This window comes from Bison bison, unplaced genomic scaffold (genome assembly GCF_000754665.1).
Source record: "Bison bison bison isolate TAMUID 2011002044 unplaced genomic scaffold, Bison_UMD1.0 scf7180017864213, whole genome shotgun sequence".
Lineage (NCBI taxonomy): Eukaryota > Metazoa > Chordata > Mammalia > Artiodactyla > Bovidae > Bison > Bison bison.
In genome coordinates, this window is record NW_011494785.1 from 5,488,139 (window position 1) to 5,499,812 (window position 11,674).

The window sequence follows — 11,674 nt, forward strand, 5'->3', positions numbered from 1 at the left end:
CCCCGCTCGCCTCTACCCCCCCCCCGGGCCGTGCCGAGCAGCCTCGCCCGCCCACCCGCCTGGTAACTGCTGTGTTAACGGCCCCAGAACGCGGAAGAGAACTCTCGCATCTCCATCACCTTCTTCCGCCTCTTCCGGGTCATGCGTCTGGTCAAGCTGCTGAGCCGCGGGGAGGGCATCCGGACACTGCTGTGGACCTTCATCAAGTCCTTCCAGGTAGCCAGCCCTGCCAACCCCCGCAGCTCCCCCCGGACGGTGCTCCCAGCTTAGGCGTCATCAGCATTGGGCAGTCACCCCCTCCCAGAGGCGGTCCAGCAGGGTCTGCTCTTCACACCTGCTTATAGACTTCGCCAGACACCCCAGGACCTGGTGTCCCCAAGGGGGCTCAGCGCTGCCAACTGCAGGGTTGATCTCTGCTCCCAAGAGTCACTTCCTCCTAAAAGTGGGATAGCTGGCCCTGGCCCTGCCCTCTCTAATGGGTCTCGTACACGTCTGAGGTTGGAAGAAGCACAGCTGTTAGATCCCCGAACTTCCTGAAGACACTGGCATAGGGACCCCTGTACCTGAAACGCCAGACTGTGGGCTTCTTGAGACAGAGATCCCCAGTATGGAGGGGCCCAGGGACAGGCTCAGGGTGGGTCCTGACCTGAACGTGTAGGACTGAAGTTGCAGCCAGAGGAAAAGGCTGGGCTGTCGGGGCACTCCACTCCACCCACCAGGACAGGTGCCTCCCCACCCCCTCCCAGCCATCTGCTCCTGGGGTCTGAGTGGTCTCAGTGGGGATCAGGCCTGGGCATACCCCAGAGTCCCATAGCCACGGTTGACTACAGGCCTCACAAACTCACCCACCGCTGACAGTTCCTGGGCTGGGAAGGGAGCCGAGGAGCAAGCCTGAAGGGGGACGGACACCCCATGGGCCTGAGGCACCACCTGGAGGTGTGCGGGCTTCGTCCATGCCCTACGAGCCTAAGGCCTCCCCAGGAGGAGGCAGGGACACTGAGCAAGTAAAATGCAGGGACCAGCCACAGGCCAGTGCTGCCTGAGCATTTTGTGGGCTTTAAGTCAGCCAGACCCCCAAATCCCTGAGGTCACCACTCTTCCTCCCCTTTCTCAGGTAAGGACACTGAGGCTCAGGGAAGTTAAGCCCGCCCAGCACCTACAGCTGCGCTGATGGAAGCAGGCTTGGGCCAGGATCTCGCTCTTGTTGAGGGCCCCTTGGTCCTGCCTTTGCTCCATCTGGGGAACAGCTTACAGCTGTGGGGCGACTGGTGGGCACCCCCTGGCCCTCCGGCTGCATGAGGACAGGCGGGCAGCAGGAGAGTGTTGTGCTCACTCTAGATTGTTTCTGCCAAGGGGGCATCATGCTGTCTCGAGCTCAGCACCCAGTTTTCTGGGTCCCCCACCAGAGATCTCAGGTGCCTGAAACCAAGGGAAGGGGAAGGGTCAACACCAGGCTCAGGCTTCCCTCAGTGCCCAGAACGTCTGTCTGACTCCTGGAAGTGCCCCCTGAGCCTGGCAGCAGCTGGTGGCTCCAGAGATGCTGCCGCAGGGAGGGGTCCCGCCACCAGCCTCACGCATGCATGTCCCGCAGGCCCTACCCTATGTGGCCCTCCTGATCGTGATGCTGTTTTTCATCTACGCCGTGATCGGGATGCAGGTAGGACGGACTCCTGGCCCCCAGCCCACTTCCCCTGACTCCCCACTTCTGGGGTCAGAAAGATCACCAGAGTGGAATTCCTCCCCCCACCCCCATGCTGTCCCATGGGTGCACAGCTCAGAGACCCTCTCTCCCCATGGCCCCCCGCCCAGATTCCGCTTCTATAGAGAAAAACTCCCCAAGTTACACAATGATTTGTTAATTATTCCTCAATGAAGTTTTCTTTTAAAGAGAAAATGTCAAGAATCTGCAGCCAAAAGAGAGGAAGGCCAGTGAGCCTTGCCCCTGTAAGACAGAGTTGCAGTCTCTGCCTCCACCAGCTCTCCCAGGGCCCCTCCCAAGGGCTGGGGGTGGGGCTGGACAAGGCAGCAGGTACCTGCCCCAACAAGGCCCTCTGAACTTTGTTCAGCTTATGAGCCAGTCTGTCCAGGGTCAGCTGTGACCCCTAAAAAGACCATTGGGTGCTGGGTGGAAACCAGGACCCCTGTGTCCACAGTTCGCTGAGCCCATCCTCTCCCCTGCCAGGTGTTTGGCAAAATTGCCCTGAATGACACGACAGAGATCAACAGGAACAACAACTTCCAGACCTTCCCCCAGGCTGTGCTGCTCCTCTTCAGGTGGGTTTTCTGACAGCCAAGGCCCGATGCAGCCAAATAAATAAATATTTAAAAAAGGAAGACAACCTCTTTCATGTACAGATAATGTTCTGGTCTGGACAGCCTGCCATAACAAATGCCACGGATGGATGGAGAGGCGCAAACAGCAGGTGTTTTTTCCTCACATTTCTGGAGGCTGGAAGTTCAAGATCAAGGTTACCAATGATTCTCGTCCTGGTGGGAGCCTCTTCCTGGGCTGCAGACGGTGTCCGGATCCCTGTGTCCCCACTCCGTGGAGAGAGAGGAGAGCACGTCTCTTTCCTATTCTTATAAAGATGCTGCTCTCATCACACACCCCCAGCCCCACGACCTGTTCTAAACCTAAGTGCCTGCCAGCACTGTCACATTGATGTTTGGGGCTACAACATGTGAATTCTGTGGGGACACAAACATTCCATCCATATCAGGCAGTAGCTAATCCATAGATATAATAGATGAGCTCATACACCATCACTGTCTCAACATAATACTACAAGTTTTATCCCATGCAGTAAGACGAGAAAAGTAAACCAAAGGGTAAGAATTTGAGAAGAAACAAAATTAAATGCCAAAGAAATGGATTGCCGAAGACAACGAGAAACAATCCAACTTAAAAATGAGCAGAGAAGTTGAGTATTGCTCCAAAGAAAATACGTGAATGACCAATGAGCACATGAAAAATGTTCAGCATCACGAATCATCAGAGATATGCAAATTAAAACCACAGTGAGATACCACCCCACCCCATGGGGATGGCTACTGTGAGAACACGAGTCCTGCTGAGGGGGTGGAGATACTGGAACATCTGTGTAATACTAGTGAGAATGTAAAATGACAACAGCTACTGTGGAGGAACAGTATGATGGTTCCTCAAAATATCGAAAATAGATGTAAAATTCCGTATGACCCAGCAATTCCACGTGTGAATGTATACTAATACGTAAAAGAATCAAAAATGGTATCAAAGACATACCTGCACCCTTATCTTCATGGCAGCAGCATTCACAACAGCTACAGCATGTCAGCAACTGTAGGTCCTTCAAGAGAAGAATGGATGAACACAGTGTGGTTACAGCACAGTGGAACGTGATTCAGCCTTAGAAAGGAAGGAAGTTCTGACTCCTACTTTGACACAGACAAACCTTGAGGCCATGATGTTCAGTGAAACAAGTCATAAAAGGCCAGGTTTCCTGTACGATTCCACTTACGGGAGGTATTGGTCAAAATCATTGTTGTCGTTCAGTCGCTCAGTCATGTTGGATTCTTTGCGACCCTATGGACTGCAGCATGCCAGGCTTCCCTGCCCTTCACCATCTCCCAGAGCTTGCTAAAACTCCTATCCCTTGAGTTGGTGACGGCATCCAACCATCTCATCCTCTGCTCTCCCCTTCTCCTCCTGCCTTCAATCTTTCCCAGCATCAGGGTCTTTTCCAGTGAGTCAGTTCTTCACATCAGGTGGCCAAAGTATTGCAGTTTCAGCTTCCGCAGCAGTCTTTCCAATGAATATTCAGGACTGATTTCCTTTAGGATTGACTGGTTTGATCTCCTTGCTATCCAAGGGACTCTCAAGAGTCTTCTCCAACACCAAAGTTCAAAAGCATCACTTATTCGGCACTAAGCCTTCTTTATGGTCCAACTCTCACATCCATACATGACCACTGGAAAAACCGTAGCAGCTTTGACTGTATGGACTTTTGTTGACAAAGTAATGTCTCTGCTTTTTAATATGCTGTCTAGGTTTGTCATAGCTATTCTTCAAGGAGCAAGCATCTTTTAATTTCATGGCTGCAGTCACCATCTGCAGTGATTTTGGAGCTGAAGAAAATAAAATCTTGTCACTGCTTCCAATTTTCCCCTTCTATTTGTCATGAAGTGATGGGACCAGATGCCATGATCTTAGTTTTTTCAATGTTGAGTTTTAAACCAGCTTTTTCTTGCTCCTCTTTTACCTTCATTAAGAGGCTCTTTAGTTCCTCTTGGCTTTCTGTCGTTAGAGTGATACCACCTGCATATCTGAGGTTGTTGATGTTTCTCCCGGAAATCTTGATTCCAGCTTGTGATTCATCCAGCCTGGCATTTCACATGATGTACTCTGCATATAAGTTAAATAAGCAGGATGACAATATACATACTTGACATACTCCTTTCCCAATTTGGAACCAGTCCATTGTTCCATGTCTGGTTCCAACTCTTGCTTCTTGCCCTGCATAAGGTTTCTCAGGAGGCAGGTAAGGTGGTCTGGTATTCCCATCTGTTTAAGAATTTTCCAGTTTGTTGTGATCCACACAGTCAAAGGCTTTAGCATAGTCAGTGAAGCAGAAGTAGATATTTTCTGGAATTCCCTTGCTTTTTCACTTTCTCCCAGCGCAACCAATAATAAGTAAAAAATTATTTTTAATTTGGTTACCTGAACAGAAGAAGATAAAACATATTTCTATCTCCTATGGAACCCCCAAATTTCATAGTAAGAGTTATTATGAAATTATTATGAAAAGCAAAATTTTGGACCTTTTAGGACATACAGAAGGATATTTTTACGACCAGAATTTTTCAAACATGATGTATTCAAAAATACAGCAGGATTTTTCAGACATGATGCAAAAAAGCACAAAACTATGGAAAAATTACAATTTGACCACACTGAAATTTAAAACTTCTATTCTTTATAATACATCATCAATGGAGCTGGGAACGAGCCACAGAATGGAAGACATTAGTTGCGAGGTGTGTAACTGACAGAGGATTCATATAAAGAACGTATGAAGATGCCGCAAATGAACAGGAAGACAGCCCAGGAGGCAGACGGCAAACACCTGCCGTTCAGCAGATGAAATAAAGTTTCTCATCATTTTAAAACCAAATTAAAACAGCAGTACATTATTATTTCACACCCATCACATGAACGATATTTTTTAAAATTCACTAATACCAAGAGTTGACATGTCTAAACTCAGAAACAAAATAGAAGAAGAATGGAGTGGCGGGGGGGCGGGGGGAGTGGACGGATGGGGGAGGGGCTAGTAAAAGGGCTCAAACTCTCAGCCGTCAGATGAGTGAGGTCTGAGGTCTAACCTGTAAAATGGTAACTGCAGTTGATGACACGGATCGTATCACTGAAACTTGCTAAGACAGTAGAACTTAAATGTTCTCACCAAAAATAGAGGATAAACCTGTGAGGGGATGGGTGTGTTATCAGGTGGGAGGAGCCCTTTCCGACGGGCACACACATCAGATTGTTGTGGTCTACACTCCAGCTCACAGTCTCGTTTGTCAGTCATGCCCCAGTGGAGCTGAGGAAAGAGCTGGCACATTTGTAGAGCAGTGGTGTCTCTCCTGCCTGATGCCAGAGCCTGAATCGGATGGACACTTGGAGAACAAGCAGGGTCAAGCACAGGGAGGACCCACCTGCTGTCCACTGGCCAGTCCACCTGGAAACCGGCTTCCCCGAAGGCCCTGCGCAGTGGCTGCAGGCTCCCTGGTGACAGCGTAGAAAGGAAAAGCCTTATCAGGCGGTGGGCTGTAATGGAATATAGAGCACCCGCTACAGAATGAACCAGAACTAAAATGTATCCAAATGGCTAAATCTCAACACTTAACAGGGATTGCAGAAAGAGGGACTTTGCAGAAAAGATGCAATCTGTTACCTTTGCCATAAAACTTTCAGGCATGGAGACAGTGTTGTATGTGTATATTCTGTGGATATGCCAGCGCTGGGGGCCTGAGGAGGCCCAGACCCAATTCAGTGGTTCCCCCAGGAGGACGGCTGTGTGAGCCGCTCTGGGCGTGGTCTCTCACAGGTGCGCCACTGGGGAGGCCTGGCAGGACATCATGCTGGCCTGCATGCCTGGCAAGAAGTGCGCCCCCGAGTCAGAGCCGGGAAACAGCACAGAGGGGGAGACGCCCTGTGGCAGCAGCTTCGCCGTCTTCTACTTCATCAGCTTCTACATGCTCTGCGCCTTCCTGGTAAGCCGGATGGGGCCGGCAGCCTTGCATGCTGGGCGTGCAGTCCAGGCCGGGCTAGAAAGCCTGCGTCCCTGGAACGGTCCAACAAGCTGGGAGGGGCAGGAGCTGGGCCGGGTGAGCTCAGCCACCCCCTTCTCGTCTGTTCTTGGCTCCTACCTTCATCCCCAAGGGCAGGATACTGCTTCAGCATCTCTGGAACTTTGAAGAGGAGCGAAGGAAGGGTGGTGAACAGTCTCCCCTGTCCTTGGCAGCCCCGCCTTGGCAGCTGAGTGTGAGGGAAACTGCCAGCCCACAGTGGGGTTCATGCCGCATAACTGAGGGGACCTGGTCAGGCCCTCAGTCAAGAGAGCCAAGTCCTGGGGGCCAGCGTTCCCATGGTGCCACATGGCTGGCCTTCAGGAGTGCCGGCCTCCGAGCACGTGGCCCTGACAGCCACGCGTGCAGGAAGGGCCACTGAGGCAGCTCTCCGTGCCCATCCTCTGCAGATCATCAACCTCTTCGTAGCCGTCATCATGGACAACTTTGACTACCTGACGAGGGACTGGTCCATCCTGGGTCCCCACCACCTGGACGAATTTAAGAGAATTTGGGCAGAGTATGACCCTGAAGCCAAGTGAGTGCCCAGAGGGAAACCCCAGCCCCCAACCTGAGAGGGGGTTGAGTGACCACATGTAGGAAAGAGGGTCGAGACGGGTTAGCACTGGGCAGACCCACTGCAAATCCTGACCTTCACAGGACGCCAGGGTCAAGGGCCAGCAATAGGAGGCCTTAGACTGAGTCAAGAGCATGTCTGTTATTTTCCATTGAACAGGCAGGTGGTCATGGTGTTGGAGCAACCAGTATGTACTTGAGTCAGGACGTCTGGGCCGGGCAGGGCCTGGCTGTATCCCTGCCACAGGTCCATCAGTCCAGGCATCATGTTTGGTTGACTCTCAGGAAAGTATGAGATGGTCAGATGGTTAATTGATGGAACAGCAGTAAATTACTGAGAATTTCATTGCCTGCTAAAATCCCTTCCACTGTTCATTGCCTACTGAAATATAGCACTGATGGAAAATTGCTCCTTAGAAATCTAAACATGTAGATTGGTTTTTGAGTTTTACCACCCAGTTCTACAGCTCGGCACCAGTTTGATCGCTAGGGTCCAGCTGTGGAGAGTTCCTCCCACGAGAGACCCCACCCTTGGGCACAGGAGTCCTGGGCTGCTGGCCTAGACCTTCCCCCTGACCTTCCCTCCTCTCCTGCCTCTTCCAGGGGACGCATCAAACACCTGGATGTGGTGACCCTGCTCCGACGGATTCAGCCCCCCCTGGGTTTTGGGAAGCTGTGCCCTCACCGCGTGGCTTGCAAAGTAAGAGATGGACTGGGCTCATGGGAGACACAGCGTGGGGGGCGAGACACCTCCGGGTACCCCGGGCAGGCCAGTGCGCCTCTGCGGGGATGAGGGTAGTCTTCATGAGCCTAAGGAAAGGACTGAGCCCAAACAGGCACCGGGGCTCCTTCCTGCGGCATATACATCCTCAGACAGTGAAGGAACCACGGAGTGACGTGCACACATGTTTTGAGGCTCCCCCCACCCTACTCCCACATCCTCCTGCCTTGGAGGTGCCTCAGGGGTTCCACAGGCGGGTCCTTCGAGAACCAGCAGCTGTGCTGACTGCTGCGCCCCCTCCCCAGCGCCTGGTCTCCATGAACATGCCCCTGAACAGCGACGGGACTGTCATGTTCAATGCCACGCTGTTTGCCCTGGTCCGTACGGCTCTGAGGATCAAGACGGAAGGTAAGGTCATGGGGGTGTCCGGGAGCCCTAGTGGACTAGCCAGAGCCGAGCTCTGCGCCTACGGGGCCCCAGGGCCACCCGCCCTTGGGGTGTCAGAGCTGCAGCCCAGCGTGATCCTCCCCCACCGCCCTGCCCCGGGGACATCAGCAGGACCAGGACTGCTCAGGCAGCCTTTGTTCCTTGAGTGGCCTCCTGACTTGTAACTTTTAGAGATTCTCCCAGTGACCCCTCGGGTGAAGATCAGATGCCAGGAGGTGAGCACTTCTTGAAGCGGGCCGAGCCCTTGCACCGTGGGTCTTTACCGGCTGCAGCTGGATCTCAGATGTCCAGCTTTCTTTGCAAAGTAAACCCTTGTGTCATCAGGAAGGGGTCACAGTGGATGTGACCATGGTCCAGGCCAGCACAGGCCCACCCACATACAGGTGCACAGCCAGCCGGCAGGTGGGGTCAGAGCCCCCTGCGCTTGTTCAGGCCATGCCACTTGGAGGCAGGGACTGTCTTCTGGTTTGTACTGCAGCAGCCCATGGCCAGGAGCAGCTGGGCTGTGCTGACCCACCGTCTTCGTGGGCGATTGGTGTCAGAACTGCTCTGGGAGGGCAGAGGTGCACCCAGGGAGCTGCAGCTGCTCCCAGCCTCCTGCAGCAACTCTTGGAGCTGGGGCGTGCTTAAGACGGAGTCCCAGCACCTGCCCTGAACGCCGAGTCTGCATCCTATGCCAGCTGTTTTTTGTCGAGGCCTAAGTGACATATAACATTACGTTAGTTTCAGGTGAACAAGATAACGATCCTGTTATTTGTTTATATCGCAAAACAACCACCACACATCTAGACAACACTTGTCACCCCACAAGTTTACAGCTTTTTTCTTGTGACAAGGACTTTTAAGATCCACTCAAAGCAACTTGCAGATACACAACACAATATTGCCGCAGTCCTCATGCTGTGCTTGACATCCCCAGGATGTGTTTATTTTATAGCTGGGAGTTTGCGCCCGAGAGCGCCCCCCTTGTGAAGGGCTCCTGGGGTGAGCCCAGGCCCCCCTGCACAGCCCCCTGTCCTCAGGGCCCGTGTACGTATCACATCACCTGATCGCAGGGTGAGACCCCCTGTTCACAGTCCTGGGGCCACACAGGGCATGTGCACTGGTGGTGGTGGGAGGGAGCCAGGGGTGTGCTAGACCCAGCCAGCCTCCCAGTGCCCTCTCACAGCTGTGGGTCTCAGCTCTCTGAGCCCAGGACTGAAAGTTAAGTCTGTTCAGCCAGTGGAGAGAGTAGACCCCTAGGGGCCCCCGATCTCAGGACCCCATCTCCCGGTTTCTGCCCCACACGAGGTTTTGCTGCCTCCCCAGGAGGAGACCCAACAGAGGCCTTTGACTCAGAGGCCCCCAGGTATGGACACTTCCGCGGGTCTGCAGGGAGACCACTCTTCCTCCCAGCAGCCCTCCTGGCAGGTGGCCATTGGGCTCAGTCTGGCCCTGGCAGCCCCCATGAGGAGAAGCCACGAGTTGGGGGCAGGGTCACCCTGGCCGCTGAGTGGCAGGTGGGGGGCAGGGGAGAGCTGGCCAAGAGGGCACGGAGGTGGGCCACAGGAACCTGCAGAGGAAGGGACAGAACCCACGTTCAGGGCCACTGGGCAGAGCCCTCAGGCAGCCATGTGGGCTCCCGCACGGGGACCAGCCCAGCCCACCAGAGGCCCTGGGGACAGCTACCAGTCAGCCCGCGTCCCCCCACAGGGAACCTGGAACAGGCCAATGAGGAGCTGCGGGCCATCATCAAGAAGATCTGGAAACGGACCAGCATGAAGCTGCTGGACCAAGTGGTGCCGCCCGCAGGAGGTGAGTACCCCCTCCGCTGCCCCTGGGCACGTGCAGGTCCCACATTCCGCCTGCGGGAGACCTGCTTGTTCCGACTGGAGCCTGGTCTTAGTCCGAGGTCACCGGGGAGGCCAGGCAGGCCCCTGGATGCCTGCAGGTTTGGGAGAACGTCAAGGACATTGCAAGGTAGAGGCTTTCCCATAACCTATCGGCTGGGAGCTGTGGGAATGACAGGGGCCTGGGGGAAAGGCCCCCGGGGCTCCCTCTTTTGTTCCTCCTGAGGGGGTTTATGAGCCCCCAGGACCCCCTTTTTATTCCTCCTTGACAACACTGTCTATCTGTCTTGCATATACAATTACTAAAATATAACTCTTGGATTGGCCAAAAAGTTCATATTTTTCTGTAAGATGCTCTTTCAGAAAAGCCCAAGCAAACTTTCTGGCCAACTCAATATAATCAAAGTTTTTCAATGAATAAATGCTTAGGGGCAATTGTGCCCAAAGCTGTGGGCACCTGGAGCTTCAGGACCACAGAAGAGTCAGTTAACAAGCTCAGTTAGGTTTAAAAAGCAAGGTGGGAAATCATTTTGATGGTATGCTAATTTTTCTGTGAGAAAGGAGAGGATAATAATATATTTGGGGCTTCCCTGGTGGCTCGGCAGTAAAGAATCTCCTTGCAATGTAGGAGCTGCAGGAGACTCAGGTATGATCCCTGGGTTGGGAAGGTCCCCTGGAGAAGGGAATGGTTATCCACTCCAGTATTCTTGCCTGGAGAGTCCCATGGACAGAGGAGCCTGGTGGGCTACAGTCCATGGGACCACAAAGAATTAGACACGACTGAAGCAACACCATGCATGCAGGAATATATTTGCTTACTTGCAGAAAGTATTTGCATAAAGAATCTCTGGGAAAATACTCAGGAAATGAATGAGAAAGGTTATCTGAAAGGAAACGGGAGTGGAAGGGATACCCTTCTCTGTACACAGGGCTTTTTGTATATTTTTGTCTTTTTCAACCATGTGCATGGAGAGTATCTTCTCAAATTGAATTGATCACTTCTCAACCTTTTGACTAAGGTCAAGTGTATCTATCTTATCAGTTTAAAAAAGTTAAACAGAAAACCTAAGAAGCTGAGGACGCTCGGCCAGGGTCCAAGCCCCCATTTACCTCCAACCCTCTCCTGCCTTTGCTCTCAGATGACGAGGTCACGGTGGGCAAGTTTTACGCTACTTTCCTGATCCAGGAGTATTTCCGGAAGTTCAAGAAGCGCAAAGAGCAAGGCCTGGTGGGCAAGCCCTCCCAGAGGAACGCCCTGTCCCTGCAGGTGAGGGGCCCTTGCCCCTGGGGACCTGGCACCTCCTCCCACCTCTTCCAGGTTCCACGCTCCCACGGGTCCCTTCCGGAAATTCCGAGCCTGCAGGGGGACCCTCCCCTCCCGCCCTGCCTCCTGCACTCACTGCCCTCTGTAGTTCTGGACTCTCAGCCCCTCTGAGCTCAGGGAGTGGGGGGAAGGGCTGGGGGTCTGCTGATGCCTCTGAGACTGCCTCCCAGCATGCCTGCACTCCCTGTGGACCCCCAGAGCTGGCCTCCTTGGGGAGAAGCAGAGGGGAAGGTGGGTGGCGGGTCAGGTGGGCGCCTGGGCCCTCACACCCTGTCCCCTCGGCCCAGGCTGGCCTGCGCACCCTGCACGACCTGGGGCCCGAGATCCGCCGGGCCATCTCTGGGGACCTGACCGCCGAGGAGGAGCTGGACAAGGCCATGAAGGAGGCTGTGTCTGCAGCCTCAGAAGATGACATCTTCAGGGTAGGTGGGCACCCCGGCCGCAGTC

General features: G+C 53.6%; 1 protein-coding gene across 1 annotated transcript in view; it reads left to right on the top strand.

Moving 5' to 3' along the window:
- CACNA1C (calcium channel, voltage-dependent, L type, alpha 1C subunit) overlaps window positions 1–11,674 on the top strand; it is a 396,219-nt gene that overhangs the window by 373,866 nt on the left and 10,679 nt on the right. Inside the window, exons 35-44 of the mRNA XM_010845218.1 lie at window positions 88–216; window positions 1,592–1,657; window positions 2,183–2,274; window positions 6,090–6,255; window positions 6,741–6,868; window positions 7,510–7,606; window positions 7,933–8,035; window positions 9,767–9,868; window positions 11,043–11,170; window positions 11,515–11,649. Coding sequence (XP_010843520.1) covers window positions 88–216; window positions 1,592–1,657; window positions 2,183–2,274; window positions 6,090–6,255; window positions 6,741–6,868; window positions 7,510–7,606; window positions 7,933–8,035; window positions 9,767–9,868; window positions 11,043–11,170; window positions 11,515–11,649 — 1,146 coding nt within the window. The remainder of the gene's footprint in view (window positions 1–87; window positions 217–1,591; window positions 1,658–2,182; window positions 2,275–6,089; window positions 6,256–6,740; window positions 6,869–7,509; window positions 7,607–7,932; window positions 8,036–9,766; window positions 9,869–11,042; window positions 11,171–11,514; window positions 11,650–11,674) is intronic.